Source organism: Dasypus novemcinctus, chromosome 2, assembly GCF_030445035.2.
Source record: "Dasypus novemcinctus isolate mDasNov1 chromosome 2, mDasNov1.1.hap2, whole genome shotgun sequence".
Classification (NCBI taxonomy): Eukaryota; Metazoa; Chordata; class Mammalia; order Cingulata; family Dasypodidae; genus Dasypus; species Dasypus novemcinctus.
Window position 1 is genome coordinate 70,987,067 of NC_080674.1, and position 17,372 is coordinate 71,004,438.

Sequence of the window (17,372 nt, forward strand, 5' to 3'; positions counted from 1 at the left end):
TAAATTCTGATAAATCTCTTTTGAAACAATATGTCCCAACATACTCCTCCCCTATTTTTTTTTTCTTTTTTTAACATTTTTAGCTGTTTACCTTTGTGGAATTATTCTATGGCGTTTTGACCAATAGTCTGGGTCTGATCTCAGATGGATTTCATATGCTCTTTGACTGCTCTGCTTTGGTCATGGGACTTTTTGCTGCTCTGATGAGTAGATGGAAAGCCACTCGGATTTTCTCCTATGGGTAGGTACTGACTATCAAGGTGATGTAACACAATGAAAAAATCTTGAGTACAAAATTCATCTTAGGGAATAAAATGTTATTACTTTTAATATAAATAATTTTTCAGAGCTTCATTTTTCTCTCATTTGAAGTAGATAGAGAAATGAACAAAGCATTTGATAAATACTGGATGTCAGTAATCTCACAATTACACTTCTTGATAAATCCCTGTTATAGGCAGGGAACAGAGTCAGTTAAAATCTCGAGACCTCACCCAACCAAGGGTCTTTGAGGCAGTGGAATGTACATGATCATTCACAGCTTTGCTGTTAAAATGAATATCCAAAATTCAAAGTGGCTATTCATGAAAATATCCTTTCATTAAGTGAATAATTCATTTCAACAAATAATAGAGTCCTCATTTTGTGCAATTATTTTGGTAAAGCCTACTGTAAATAGATTAATAAAACATCTTTTATTCTCAACTGTTCATATTTTGAAAGATGGATGAGCCAGAAATACAAATAATTTTGATGCAAAGCAGAATTCATGTGCCATGATAGAGATACATAGCGCACAGCAGGGGTTTAGGAAGGAGAAATAACTTCTTACTAAGAAATTAGGAAAGGCTTTAAGAGGGTCATTGAAGAGGACTTCAATGAATATATAAAATTTCAGTAAATAGACATACATAAAGAGGCATTATTAAGATTTTTTAAATCTTGCTAACCTTACTATTTACAGAATTTGAAAATATAGGCTTTTTTCAATATTCATAACTCAAAATCTATTATTTTCCTTTACTGAAAATATACTGTACTTTTTTAGGTATGGCCGAATAGAAATTCTCTCTGGATTTATTAATGGACTCTTTCTAATGGTAATAGCTTTTTTTGTGTTTATGGAGTCAGTGGCTAGATTGATTGATCCTCCAGAATTAGACACACACATGTTAACCGTAAGTCTTTTTACTTTCCTATTTGAATTTCTATTCTTATATTCATGTAGTTCCATGCTAAAATTTAACTACTTGTAGTTACTGATCTAAGAAGGTTTAAGTTTTTATTTAAATCAAAAAACTTCTTCCCTTGCTATTTACAGTTGTATTATTGACTTAGAAATTAATACTTTTATATTTAAGTTGTCAAATATTAGATAATGCAAAACATACAGGGTTTTTCTGACGTATTTAAATGTTTTTATTTGAAGACATATTTTTCAATTCCTGAGGAAATTTATGAAATGGTGGAGATTAAGATCAAGAAAAAAATAGAATTTTTAAGGCTTAAACAATTTTTAAATAATTTAAATGGCAGGCTAGTTTAAAAGACTTGTCCCTTCACCCTCTCCTTACCTTGCCACTTACTTACATAAGATATGGAACCACAAGCCAAAAGTAAGAAGCTTTAATTTAGAACTTTATTAGAACAATTTAAAACTTCAGCAAGGGACCAACAGTGATGAAGGCAGAATGACACTACTCCCTTGCTTATCCCAAGAGTTGCAGATAACTAAAAAGAGTCCCTTTCAAACAGCTCTCTCCACAACTGAAGTAGCCCTGTGGACTAATAGGATTTTAAAGATAAAAAAGACCTTAAAGTTCATCTAGTCCATGCCTGTTATTTTATAGATGAGGAAAAAGTCTAAAGGTGAAGCTACTTGATAACATATCACAGCTAGTCTGTTGTAGGAGAAAGACTAAAACCTAGATTTTTACTCATCTTTCTCTTGTGCCATGTTTTCTGTAAATCCTGTCTCTTTTCCCATTTATTTTTTCATCCAGTATACTCTTAGATAGGTGATCATATTAAAACACTGATTTATATTGTGTTGGTCCTATCTCAGAAGCTTGACAGTCAAGTCTTCTTAATGCTTCCCACATCAGTTACACATTTATACATCTGGCTTTCAAGGCCCTCTGTAGACTGATTCCACTATACTGATCCAAAATTCTATCCCCCATTTTACAATATGCTCTCTATCCTCTAAACAGATTGTCTCCTTGTAGTTCTGCCATACCACATATTTATGCTTGCTTCTTCATTTTGTGGTTCCCCCTGCCCCCCTGGAGTGGCATGCTTCCCTCTGCCTATCTGAATCCTAATCTTTCAAGGCTCCCTCAAGTTTCCTCTTCTCCATGGAGCCTTTCCTGATAATACCTGCCCTCATCTCTTATCTCTTGCAGATTTAGTCTGTACCATACAATTTAGCACTTAGTATCTTTTATTTGCTCACTGTTTCACATTATTCTCTTCTTCCTTTGCCTTGATAGCAGAATTCCTGTACAGGAGAGGGAAGGAGGAGCAAACAGTAATCTGTTATTCTTGCAATTTATGTACATGTTCTTGCCACAACTACGTCAGTGTTCAGGGTGTGAAAATGAATTTTAAAAATATGACCAATATCCTCCCCAAATTGGGAAATGCAGCATGTTAATAATAGGAATTTTACCTATTTTTCTTGAGCTAAAACTATATGCTTAGTAATATGCAGATCTAATGGTGTATATATATATAAAATCATTACAACAGCCATACAGGGTAAACACTCTTATCCCCATTTTCAGTTGAACAAACTGCCTCTTGTAGAGGTATTGTGAATAAAATATTATTCTTGCTGTAGCAATTCGGTTGAGGTCACATTATTCTGCCTCATGACTTTCTGAATGAAACTGAGATACATTTTGGTGTTTCGTTTTGATCTCTTTGCCAGATTATTTTTTTTGAAAAAAGAAAGTTGAATATATTTCAAAATGATATTATGCATTTCACATTTGCTGTCAAGTATAAAATGTGAAGGTTGTGACAGTTCAGGAAAAAAAATAAATGCCAGGCATTACAAAAGGGGAAGAAATGAAGATGGCTTTCTCTTTCTAAAGTATTTGGTATAATTACTAAGAAATAATAAGATTCTTTTCTGAAATGAGAAATGCCCTCTCAGGGCAGAGAGGTTTTTGGATTTTTTTTGTTTTTATTTTGTATTGTTTTTCAATGTAAACATGCTTAAATTATGGAAAGCCTATGATAAAGTAAGTTGATTTATTAATTTACAACACAGCTCTTCAAAATTACTCTCTAAGCTTCAAGCAATTATATACACCTATGTCTTTGCAGCTTTAATAGATCTCAGTTAAAATTATATTTATATTATTCTATATATATATATATATATATATATATATTTTTTTAAGATTCATTTTTTATTTATTTCTCTTCCTCTCCCGGCTGGTTGTCTGCTCTCTTCTGTCCATTCGCTTGTGTTCTTCTTGTACGCTTGCATTTTCAGCGGCCCCAGGAATCTGTGTCTCTTTTTGTTGCATCATCTTGCTGCGTCAGCTCTTCATGTGTGCGGTGCCATTCCTGGGTGGGCTGTGCTTTTTTCACGTGGGGTGGTTCTCCTTGCGGAGCACACTCCTTGCACATGTGGCTCCCCAATGCAGAGGACACACCTGTGTGGCATGGCACTCCTTTCGCATGGCAGTGCTGCGCATAGGCCTGCTCACCACACAGGCCAGGAGGTGCTGGGTTTGAACCCTGGACCTCCTATATGGTAGGCGGACATTCTTATCAGTTGAGCCAAATCCACTTCCTATACTATATATTTTAAACTGTTTATTACATAGAATATCACCCTCAGGAAATTTCTTTTATTTGTTAAGGAACTAACATTCCTTATTTCTTGCAACAAAAGATACTTTTTTCCTAGTATTTTGTACTTATTCACTTTGTACATTTAATGACTGATTTTCCATAGACTTTTTTTAAGAGTACTGGGGACCAAACCTGAGACATTGTACATGGGAAGCAGGTGCTCAACCACTGAGCTACATATACTTCCCTCAAAGACTCTTAAAGTACACCAAGTGATTCTTAATTTTATGAAGCCCAACACCTTCTTTTTATAAGAAATATTATATAAAGCCCTCTTTACTACCCTGAAATGAACTTCAAAGACAATATAACTTGCCTATATACATATTTTAAAAATAATAGCAGTAATGCCCTGGTTGCAACATAGAGATGACATAAAAGGAAAGTCATTTAAAATAAATAATATATATTTCAATATGTAAAATTTCAGGTACAACAATGCTAGCAGACATAATGAACTGGTTATATGTTTACACCTTTATGAAAAAAATCACCATGAATTCCAACATTTACTAATGCAGACTGATTAAGAAGTATTGTTTTAACTCAGATATCATGAGTGGCCATTGGTAGTGTGATTTTTGTCTTTGTTAGACAGAGCTACTATCAAAATACCACAAACTAGTTTGGCTTAAACAATAAGCATTTATTTATTGGTTAACAGTTTCAGAGACCAGAAGTCCAAATAATGGGGTTGGCAAGACCATGCTTTTTCCCTGAGTTAGTAATGTTCTGGAACTAACTGCTGGCAATCCTTGGGAGTTCCTTGGTTTTCCTGTCACATGAGGTTATCCTCTCCTTTCTCTTCTTCTGGGTTCCCAATAACTTTAATCTTTTTCCTGTGGTCTTCTCCTTTTAAGGCCAATAGTAATCCTGATTAAGACCCACCATCATTCATTTGGATGATACCTTAACTAAAAATAACACCTTTGAGAGAGCCTATTTATATACAATTTGGTTCACAGCCACAGGATTGAGGATTAAAATTAAGAACATGTCTTTGTTAGGGTACATAATGCAATCTACCACAGTTTTCCATAATGATAAACCACTCTTGATAAAGTTTCAAAGAAAAAAGCATAATCTTCTCTAGTTTGACAAAGTAGTTGAAAATTTTAGCATATACTGAAATAGTACCTAAACTATTTTGATTAAGTGTAAATTGTGCTAGAGTCTAGGCTCACATAATTATAAGCAAGGTATTTTTTAAATCTATATGAATGTCTATTAAGGCATTAGGGAGTTACATGGGATAGAACAATTTTTTGGACAACCCTGTGTACTGTGTGTGTCCTAGTATTATCCCTGTCTTCTACCCACCAAATTCCTATAACACTCACTAGTCATCGTAGCGACCAAAAGAAACCTCAAATTTCCAGACAATTTCTGGGAAGTGATAATGCCCCCTTTGAGAACCATTGATCTAGAATCTTGTATCAGAATAATTCAAGACTGACTAAATTTTCGTAGGTAAATGCCTTGATGGCAGCTGTACATTCTAGGTAATTAAACTTCTGGAAGGTAAATCATTCTAAGTTGCTGTTTTGTGATAATCGAAAAACTAATTCAGTTGTAGCCTTACAAAAATGCAGTAAGATTCTTCTCTGCCTTTGTAAATATAGCTCTTAGTATAGTGCCTGGTACATAATGGAGTTTAACATATACTTTATTCTCCTCTCCAAATTTAAACACCTAGAAGACAGAATTCTTAATTTAGAAGTCTGTTTAATTAGGTTAGATTATTTGAAGTTTTACCTACTTTCTGAAAATATTATATATAATTATATATTAGATAATCATATACTACTAAATATTTTTTAATTATGTTATATACATAGGTAGGATCAATAATCAATACATAATCTCTACAAGAACACAGAGAAGTCAGTTATCAGGAGGTATTAGTGGTTGTCTCCAGCGAAGGCTGTTGAGTATTGGGGAACAGATTAGGAGGGAGACCTGCTTTTTTTTTTTTTTTAAGATTATTTATTTATTTCTCTCCCCTCCCCCCCAGTTGTCTACTCTCTATGTCTATTTGCTGTGTTCTTCTGTGACCTCTTCTGTCCTTATCAGCGGCACCGGGAATCTGTGTTTCTTTTTGTTGCATCATCTTGCTGTGTCAGTTCTCCGTGTGTGCAGTGCCGTTCTTGGGCACGCTGCACTTTCTTTCACGCTTGGTGACTCTCTTTACGGGGTGCACTCCTTGCACATGGGACTCCCCTACGCGGGGGACACCCCTGCATGGCAGGGCACTCTTTGTGCGCATCAGCACTGCGCATGGGCCAGCTCCACACAGAGACCTGCTTTTTATTTTTCATCATTTTGTACCTTGTATAAGTATCATTTACTCAAAAACATTGAATTTTTAAAAATACATACCTAGGGAAACAGACTTGGCCCAGTGGTTAGGGCGTCTGTCTACCACATGGGAGGTCCGCGGTTCAAACCCCGGGCCTCCTTGACCCGTGTGGAGCTGGCCCATGCGCAGTGCTGATGCGCGCAGGGAGTGCCCTGCCACACAGGGGTGTCCCCCGCGTAGGGGAGCCCCACACGCAAGGAGTGCGCCCATAAGGAGAGCCTCCCAGCGTGAAAGAAAATGCAGCCTGCCCAGGAATGGCGCCGCCCACACTTCCCCGTGCCGCTGACGACAACAGAAGCGGACAAAGAAACAAGACACAGCAAATAGACAAAGAGAACAGACAACCGGGGGGGGGGGGGGGGGGGGATTAAATAAATAAATAAATAAACAAAATAAATCTTTAAAAAAAAAAAAAAAGGAATACATCCATCATATTTTTCAGGATGGATAGTTATTGCGGTGTGAATAGGTAAAAATTATTCTGTTAGGTAATTGCATTTAGGTTCTAAAGAATCTGCAGATTAATCTGTGCAATATGTAATTTATCCAGATTAATATTCATTTGGATAAGGAAGTTCTGAAATATCCCCAAAGCAGTTTACCTACCATTTGAAGGAAATAATTAAAAATACTTAAATGACTAAGTTCTTTTACTTGGTGCAGTTAAGAATTAAATTTATCAATTTTGGAAAGCAGATGTGGCTCAAGCAATTGGGCTCCTATCAATCGTATAGGAGGTCCAGGGCTTGATACCCATAGTCTCCTGGTGAAGGCAAGCTGGCCCATGCAGAGTGCTGGCCTGCATGGAGTGCTGCCCTGCGCAGTAGTGCTGCCCAGCACAGAAATGCTGGCCCACGTGGAATGCTGGCGCAGCAAGATGCCGCAACAAAAAGAGACACAGCAAACCAGGGAGATGAGGTGACAGCACAAGAGAATGATCACCTCTATCCCACTCTGAAAGGTCCCAGGATCAGTTCCCAGAGCCACCTAATGAGTATACAAGCAGGCACAGAAGAACACATAGCTAATGAACACAGAGAGCAGATAGTGGTGGGAGGGAGGAGAAATAAATCTTTTTTTTTTTTAATTTATCAATTTTTACATTGCTGTTACATCTGAAATAAACTTATGTGATGTTCTGATTTTTTTAAAAAAGTGTAAGTAACTTTGTTTATCCCATGGAATGGTCATTGCGGCACCATTAAATCAAGACAGTTTCATTCATTTTGTTAAAAAATGAGAGATTACTACTGTGTAATCTCTCTTATTGTACTTTTTTTTTTTTTACTTCTGAAAATTTTACTGTATTTAAGACAATAAAATTTTATTTGCAGTCCAATAGTAAATTACTATCCTTGCTTTACTAACTATTGTACTGTAAACAAGATTTCAGGTACAGTGTATACTTGCTTGCTTTAAGTAAACAATACTTGTAAACTCTTGATTTAATGAAAACAAATTCAAATCCCTCTATTGTCAACATTTTGTTTGATATTTGAATGTTAAAATGTTTGTTTTAGGAGAGCAGATGTGACCCAAGCAGATGAGCTCCTGCTTCCTACATGGGAGGTCCCAGGTTCTGTTCCTCATGCCTCCTAAAACACACACACACACACACACACCAAAAAAAAAAAAAAAACCTCAGGAGCCAGTGTGGCTCAGTGGTTGAGTGTTGGTTTCCCACATACAAGGTCCTGGGTTCAATCCCCGGGCGTACCACCAAAAAAAAGTTCTAAAATATTCTAAAATTCACATATTTAAAATTTTGTATACTTATGGAAATTAGTGAGGTTTTACTGTTAATATTTTCAAAACTGTAAACAATCATTTAATATATAGTAACTTTTAAATCACAAGTTTATTAAGAAGTTACAAATTTAAAGGTGTTTTTTTTCCTTCTCCTTTTTACTAGCCAGTCTCAGTTGGAGGGCTTATAGTAAACCTAATTGGTATCTGTGCCTTTAGCCATGCCCATAACCATACCCATGGAGTTTCTCAAGGAGGCTGTCACTCATCTGATCACAGCCATTCACACCATGTGCACAGCCACAGTGATCACGGGCATGGTCACAGCCACGGATCTGCAGGTGGAGGCATGAATGCTAACATGAGGGGTGAGTCCTTGCCAAATATTGGCCTCCTTTTCTGTTGTATTCTGAGGAATTTGATACAATTCTATTTAATTTGATACAATTTTATTTTTATCTGGTTGCATCATCTTTTTCGTGCATCACTTCGCTGCATGGGGGCTTTCCATGCCGCTCAGGGTCCTACGCCTCACTGCACAGGTCTGGGACACCTTTTTTCTTTTTTTTACCAGGAGGTCCCTGGGAGCAAACCCAGGTCCTCCATATGGTAAACAGGAGCTCAAGTGCTTGAGCCACAGTCACTTCCCACAATTTTATTTTTAAAAAGCAAATATTGGACCCCAAAAAAATAAAAGTGAAGTCATCTGCTAGAGAAAATAACTCACATTTGTTAATATATATCAATTTTTAATCAAATCATTGAAATTATAGAGTCCTTCTCATAGTCACAGTTAAATATTTACAAGGAAAACAATGAATATAGTATTATGAACTTTTATTACAGAAGAACTCCAGGTCCTTACAATGAGGATTGGGGTTAATAATATAAATAAGGAATGCTCTTCTACTGCAGAGTGTTAAGAATGTGGTGATTGGGAAGCAGATGTGGCTCAAGCAATTAGGTGCCCTCCTACCACATGGGAGGTCCCTGGTTTGGTTCCTGGTGCCTCCTAAAGGAGTCAAGCAAGACAGCAGCATCTGACACGACGGGCTGGCATAGCAAGCTCATGTAGCAAGATGATGCCACAAATGAACGCAATGAGGAGACAAAACAAGGAAGCACAATGAGACACAACAAGCAGGGCAGAGGTGGCTCAAGAAATTGGGTACCACTTTCCCACATGGGAGGTCCCATTTGGTTTCAGGTGCCTCTTAAAAAGAAGACAGACACAGAGAGCACACAGTGAACAGACACAGAGAATAGACAGTAAGCGCAAAATAGGAGGGGCGAAATAAATAAATAAATCTTTAAAAAATAATAAGAATGTGATAGGCAGGGGATGTCGCTCAGTTAAGCACCTGCTTTCCATATGCGAGGTCACAGGGTTCAATGCCTGGTACCTCTGAAAAAAAAAAAAAGGTGATAAATGGGGAAAATATAACTAATGTAATTTATAGTCTATAGTTAACTCTTTTGTAATGTTTTTGTAGCAAAAACAAAGTGGATACTATTATTAATGCTAAAGGTCAAAAAAATAATATGAGGTTTTGTTCATGAGATATGAATATGATTTATCATTTTTTTCTCCTTCATTTTTTTGTATTAATAGGAGACCTTGTCAATGTCCTTTAATCTGTGTCATCTGAATACTAGAACACTAGAGGAACAGTTGAATTAGTGTTGGAATTAAATGAGATAAAAATGCCTGGACAGAACTTTTTAAGAATAATGCTTCCATAACTTATTGAGCTTTTTCTATTTTATTTTTTTGAATTTGAAATAAGGTTATTTTTTTAAAAAGCAATATAAAGTTTTGTTTTTAAATAAAGCATTTTTTTTCTGTTTAAAAAAAGAGAATGCCAGGAAATTTTTATTGTATTCTAATAAAAAAAAAATACAGGGGCAGTATTAATCACTTATTATATTGAATCATTTATTCTGATTGTTCAGTATAAATGACTTAGGTAATGTCAAGATTTGACTCAAATGTAATATCTAGGATGACTTCCCAGGCATACTACACCATCATAAAACTCACCCCGCTGTGTTTCATAGTTGCCCATATACTTGCCTTTTTACCACTCTACTGTAAATTCCTGAAGGCGGTGACTATGTTTTAGTCATTTTAAAGTGCCAGCCGCTAGCATAGTGCCTAGTACATAGTAGGTACTAAGTAATATTTGTAGAATGGATAAAAGAACTAAATTGGATGTGCCTTAATTTTTTATGTTTTTATACCTATTTTCCTTATAGGTGTATTTCTACATGTTTTGGCAGACACTCTTGGCAGTATTGGTGTGATCGTATCTACAGTTCTCATAGAGCAGTTTGGATGGTTCATTGCTGATCCTCTCTGTTCTCTTTTTATTGCTATATTAATTTTTCTCAGCGTTATCCCATTGATTAAAGATGCCTGTCAGGTTCTGCTTCTGAGACTGCCACCAGAATATGAAAAGGAGCTACATATTGCTTTAGAAAAGGTACTACATATAATTTCTTCATAATTTTTTTCCTTTTAAAATAGTATTTTAAATTGAATAAGTTGGCTAAAAAGAAATTTACAAGATGTGAATGAAGAAAATACAGTTTTACTGAAAGGACATAAAAGAAGGACTGAACGAATGACTAGAGACATTTTCTTGGATTGGAAAACTGTATTGTGAAGGTGTTGATTTCTTTTATCTTAATTCATCTTAATGTCAATCCAGTTGCCTCTCATTAGGATATTATTTTTTTTGTTGTTTTTGTTTGGAGGGTGTGATAGCTAATCCAATAATAAAGTTTATTTAGAAAAATTAATGCCTGAGAATTAAGCTAGAAAATACACTTGCATTTACAAAATTAAGTAATTAACAAGATTGTATTTAAAATTTTTAAATTACAGAATTAACTGACAAAACTAATAATTTGAGCCTTGCACAGAAGTAAACAAATAGATCAGGGGAAAAAATTAAAAGTAGGTTGTCCATATGCCATATGAACTAAAGTAGAGAAATTACTGTTTTAATGGAAGAACTTGTAACATTGATATAAAAGCAATGGGCACCAGAGGTTCTGAGGAGAGGAAGAAGGAAGAATAGGTGTAACATGGGGTATTTTTGGGGACATTGGAATTGTTCTGCATGACATTGTAATAATGGATAGAGAGCATTATACGTTTTGTCAAAGCCTGTAAAATTATGTGGTACATAGTGTAAGCCACAATGTAAACTATAGATCATGTTTAGCAGTATAGTAATACTTCAATTAGTGTTTATCAATTGTTAACAATTGTACCACAAAAATGAAAGATGTTGTTAATGGGGAAAGTGGGGCGGGGGGGGGAGGAGGCGTGGAGGTGAGGCATATAGGAATTCCCGATATTTTCAGATGTAAACATTTATGTAATCTAAAGCTTCTTTAAAAATAAAAAGGTTGTCCAGAAAGAGACCCAGGAACTTATAGGAATCCCATATATAGTAAGATGGCATTTCAGATCAGTGGGGAGAAAGGGTTGACCTAATTAATCAGCTTTGGGTCAGTTACATTTCCATTTGGCAGGAAAAAAAAAGCTATATACCATAGGAAAAATATATTTCCACTGAATTAAATATCTAAATAAAATAAATATATATAAATTGCTACAATACAATAGGTGAATATTTTACAGTCATGGAAGTAGAGAAGGCCTTTTTAAATAAACTTGAATTGAAATCGGAACCAAAAAGTTGGGGTGGGAGTAGGGGACAGTGGATACACAGATTTGACCAATTGAAATTGAAAATTGCCAGTTGGCAAGATTCCTTTAACTATGAAATACAAAGGGCAGACCAAAAGAAAATACTTGCAGCATGTATAAACCTGTTTACTATCCATAATCCTTAAAATCAAGAAAAAGATAAATTTATAGAAAAAACAGAATATAAGCAGGCAATTAGTAGGAAAAACAAGCACAGAATAGAATGCTTTTCACCTAGTTTGCCATATCATGTAAAGGAATTGTGATCTGCTGATGAAAAGTTGACACCTTGAATATTTAAACTATAGCATCTTTACCCACTGTTTTCATGAATAAAATTAGTAGTGTTTTCTCAACCCCTCATAATTAGTGAACAATAATATCCTACTTTTTAAAAAATATGTGGTTTGTGTATTTTTTCATTTAAAAAATATGTGGTTTGTGTATTTTTTCCATTTTAAAAGTAATAATATATTTCCATTACAGAAAACTTCAAAATACAAGAAGGACAAAACATTTTAAAAGCACATAATTCTGCTACCTGGAAAGAAACACTTTTACAAGTTGTTCTATATTTTTCTTTAAATAAAAATGGCAAAAAGCTGCATTTTTCCCCCACTTAAATATCATGTTGATAAGTGTCCTAATACTGGGTTTTTCATGGCAGTGTGCTATTGCATTGTATGCGTAGTCAGTGATTTGTTTAACCAATCCTCAATAGTTGAACTTTGAAGATATCTTTTGAATATACTCTCTACATAACAAATCATGTGTATATGTGTGTAAAGGAGACCATATAGTTCACTGAATGTATCCAGGTAATCTTTGGGAAGCCCAACATCTCTGTTTAGAATAGGCAAAGTACAAGTTATATAGGTGAAAATGCATGTGCAATTGTTGGTGATAGCCAAATTTCAGTGGAAAGACAGATGTAACCCCTATTTACCTTCCTACTCAGCACTGCCTTCGCTGACATCACTCCTAAGTCAGAATGCCTTACATTTCAGACAGCTTTACTTCTAGCTTGTTGTCCCTCTCCTATTCCTTACCACTTCTAGCCTCTTCTTATCATCTTTTTTTTTTTAATCAGCTTAATAGTGAATCCTAGATCAATGAATTGATTGTGTTAAGCAAATAACCTTTAAGGCCATTTATATCACCTCTCCTTTTATTTGACAGATACAGAAAATTGAAGGCTTAATATCATACCGAGACCCTCATTTCTGGCGTCATTCTGCCAGTGTTGTAGCAGGAACAATTCATATCCAGGTGACATCTGATGTGCTGGAGCAAAGAATAGTACAGCAGGTAATAATCTTTTAGTGTGTTTTGTTTTATTGTTTTTTGGGGTTTTTTGTTGTTTTTGTTGCTGTTTTTTAGGAGGTACCAGGAATTAAACCCAAGACTTCATACTGCAAAGCATGCTCTCAACCACTGAGCTACATTTGCTCTGCTCTTTTTGTTTTAAAGTTATTTTGATTGACATAATTCATACGTAAGATTATGCACATCATGTGTTATACAGCTCATTTAGTCTGTATAACATTTAGCTGTTCAAAAATATCCATATTTCAGCTGTCCAAAAGTAACATCACTTATCTTTTACATCTAGATGTTTTATATCCCAAAATGGTTAAATGAAAATGAAGCTTTAGAATTGAGAAGACAAGCTTAAGTTAATGTTAAAAAGAAAAATTCTCTTATGATTCACCTTAGAAAGAAGTTATTATAAATAAAGGCCTAAATTAATAATAATGATAAAGTTGATAAATTTTTATGCTGCAGTTGGAAATTGTAATCAAAAAAGTTCATGTATCCCTATTAGTATATCCTAGTGGAAGCAATATTGTTTTCCTTTTCTACTTTGAATGACAATGCTACTTTGAATGACAGGCCAGTAATTTACTGACTTTCTAAAAGATCTTTTGTACCATTTTGACTAACTAAATAATAAACATTACTTTGAGGATTTAAATTTGACTATCTGTAGCTCTAATAATATCATATCAATTATTTAAGACCTATTAAGTGCTTTTTAAAATGTCTGGATTTTTATAATCAGGTTACAGGAATACTTAAAGATGCTGGAGTAAACAATTTAACAATTCAAGTGGAAAAAGAAGCATACTTTCAACATATGTCTGGCTTAAGTACTGGATTTCATGATGTTCTGGCTATGACAAAACAAATGGAGTCCATGAAATATTACAAAGATGGTACTTACATCATGTGAGACAACTCAAGAATTAACCCTGGTGTGTGAATAATGAAGATTACATGGACCAGTATTTATAATATTGCCAGAAGGAAAAAAATTGCACATAATTGCATAGAAACATTTTACCTTATTTAAAAAAAGGTTTTAAAACTCTCTGCTACTGGATTAAGGAATCTTTCTTAAAGGAGATTTGAATACAGATTGAAGCATTAATTATGCAAATAAAAAATTATTTGAATTATGTATATAAACAGAATCTTCAAGTTTGAGTGAACATAATGTATCATATCATCTTGGAAAATGAACAAATGACAGATTCTAGTGAAGACCAAAATTACTTCTATGTGCTTACTTTCTGTCAGAAAACATCTCCGTTGTAAACATATATTTACATGTTTATTACAAAGACCCAAATGAAAAATTGAATTTTTAATCAATTTTTTGCATAGCCTAAAGATAAAATAGGAATAAGAGTTCTATATTTATGGATTTTCTGTATATAAAACTGGTTTCTAATTATAACTTAAATCCATTAAGTAAAATCTGTATTGCCATTTTAAATGTTTACTCAGTTATTTTGGAGAAACTTCAACCAGTGATAGGAGACAAGCAGTAAGATTGGTGAAATAAAACTTTACAGTTTTTGATGTATTACAAAACCAACCACTCTTTAAAATAAATTTTTTACTTTTGGTAACATTTGCAAATGAATAATTAATTTATTAGGGTAAAGGACTTATATAAGGTTGTGTCTTCTTCCTCCAAAGAAAAGTATTTCATTTATCTAGTATCCCAGTCAAGCTGGTATCTAAGCAATGTTAGGCTTTCTATCTTTTCATTTAAAATTCCATATATTATGGAACAGACAGTTGAGAGAATCATAATTAATTGTCATCTCAGAGTTGACCATTGGATGTATAACTATGGATGTAACTTTTTTAAAAATTCTGAAACATATGGATTTGTTAGAAACACCAAGTAATAGGTAGTCATTTTAAGGTTTAGTAAGTAAAACTTGTCCATAAACATTTGGATACCATGGAATCAAAATATTTACCCTATCACTGCATTCTGTACTATGTAATTTATACTTTTTCACTCCCAATTTAAACTGAATGTGTAGTCTTTAAAGACTTTACAATAAATACATATACAATAACATGCAGTTTTATGAACACCAAAGAATGTTATACAAAAGAAAGTTTTGAATAGCTCTGTATTTATAAGCATCTGAATATTTTCCTTCTTATACTAGAAATTTTGATAAGTAGGATGAATCAGTTTTAGCATGAGGACTGTTTTCTTAACTATACCATACTGGAGGTATGTATTGTAAATCATATTTTTTTGTCTTACTACTTTTAATATATGAGGGGTTTTAGAAATTTATTATAAATTACTTTGATACTCCTTTGGACAGTTTTTGGACTAGAATTTTCAATACATATTGAAATTTTTGAGTGGTGGGAAAATAACTACATATTGACATTTTAATACAATTTTTTTAAAGTAGCACCATGCAGTAAATAGTGCACCATTATTTAAATTGTCGTTTTCTTAGGAAGAAAATTAAATTAATGTGATTGAAATATATCAGGGTAAGAGAAGAGGGCAGAGGATTAGAGATTAAAGGGGTGCAGGTGAAAAGCAGGGATATTCCAGTATTGAAAGGACCAGCATAATAGTACCGGCTCTCACAAACCTTGTGACTTTAGACAAATCAACCTCTTTAGGTATCTTTTTTTTCCCTTCATATATAAAATCAGGATAAAATCTGTTCATATAACTGCTTTGCAGAGTTATGAGGAGCAAAAGGAATAATTTATGTGAAAATAACTTGAAAGTTGAATACAGTTAAACAGAGGTGAGTATATTAGGGTTCTCCAGAGAAAGATAATTATTATAGGAATTGGCTCACACATCCATGAGGACTGGCGAGTCCACATTCCATCAGGGCTGTTTTGTTGATTGTGGATGCAATGACCTGACTAACAATTTAAATCCACAAAATAACCTCACAGTAACAAGCCAGTGCTTGCTTGACCAGACAACTGGACTCCATAACCTAGCCAAGTTGACACATGAAATAAACATCACAGTGAGGAATCATTATTTCAAGCCTAACTTCAAAGGTAGCTTTCATTAATTGTTTCTATTTAAATCATCATCCCAAGAAATTAGATATAGGTGCACAAATAAGTTTAAAATAATACCTAAATCAGAAGACTGTTAAACAGCTATTTTGCTCCAAGAAAGGTGATAGTGGTTGTGGTATACCACGCCTGTTAATATATCTCTTCCCTTTCTCCCCAAACATTGTTTTCTCTTATAACCAATTTGAGAGCTCATGATTGCCACTTAGAATAAACTTTACATCTTTTATAATATAAATTCCCTATACATAGTAACTGGTCAAATTTTAACTTACCTAATTTAAGCAAAAATAATGAAGCTATTATAATTAGATATCACTTAACAAAGGATTCTGGTTTCACTTTTTTTTTCTCTCTCTCCTCCCCCCCCCCCCATTGTCTGTGTCTATTTGCTTCATCGTCTTCTTTGTCCTCTTCTGTTGTTGTCAGCGGCACGGGAATCTGTGTTTCATTTTGTTGCATCATCTTGTGTCAGCTCTCCGTGTGGGCAGCGCCATTCTTGGGCAGGCTGCACTTTGTTTCATGCTGGGCGGCTCTCCTTTTGGGGTGCACTCCTTGCACGTGGGGCTCCCCTACGCGGGGGACACCACGCATCAGCACTGCGCATGGGCCAGCTCCACACAGGTCAAGGAGGCCCGGGGTTTGAACCGTGGACCTCCCATGTGATAGACAGACGCCCTAACTACTGGGCCAAGTCTCCTTCCCTGGTTTCACTTTAGATTATGATTCTCCCCTAAACCAGTCTCTACTATATTAATGCAGAGTTCTGCAGGTTTTTACTAGTTAACAGCCACATGGTTCAACACTCAAAAGAGTAAACTACAAAAAGCCCCCACCTCTGTCACCCAGACCATAGCTCCCCTCTCTAGAAACTATCAGTCTTCTCAGTTTCTAGAATATCCTTCCAGATTTATTACACATATATGAGTATATAAATATATGTGTGCATTCTTTTTCACTTAGAGATTATTCCATAATTATGACATTTAAAAGCACCCTCATTCTTTTTCTTAGCTGCATAATAACCCTATTGATGGATCATTTTGCATATGTATGAATAAATATGTAGGATAAATTCCTATAGATGGGATTTCACAGTAAAAGAGTATGGAATTTATAAATTTGAAACACTTTACCCTTCCACCAGCAATGTTAGATGTCTTAAAAATGGAAATAGACTAACATTTCTTATGGCCTTAATTAGTATGGAAGTTAAATATGCAGGTACATTATGTACAGATGATGAACTGAAATCAATTATAAAACCCACTAATGTTCATTTCACTCTCAGAATGGTTTTTTTGA

General features: G+C 34.6%; 1 protein-coding gene across 2 annotated transcripts in view; it reads left to right on the forward strand.

The window, feature by feature from the left end:
• SLC30A5 (solute carrier family 30 member 5) overlaps positions 1–14,611 on the forward strand; it is a 52,763-nt gene extending 38,152 nt beyond the window's left edge. For both annotated transcript variants that reach the window (XM_058309614.1, XM_071208389.1), the window contains exons 11-16: positions 84–241; positions 1,049–1,178; positions 8,142–8,343; positions 10,232–10,458; positions 12,876–13,004; positions 13,759–14,611. In XM_058309614.1, coding sequence (XP_058165597.1) covers positions 84–241; positions 1,049–1,178; positions 8,142–8,343; positions 10,232–10,458; positions 12,876–13,004; positions 13,759–13,929 — 1,017 coding nt within the window. In that variant the 3' untranslated portion in view covers positions 13,930–14,611. The remainder of the gene's footprint in view (positions 1–83; positions 242–1,048; positions 1,179–8,141; positions 8,344–10,231; positions 10,459–12,875; positions 13,005–13,758) is intronic.
• The last annotated feature ends 2,761 nt before the right edge of the window (positions 14,612–17,372 follow it).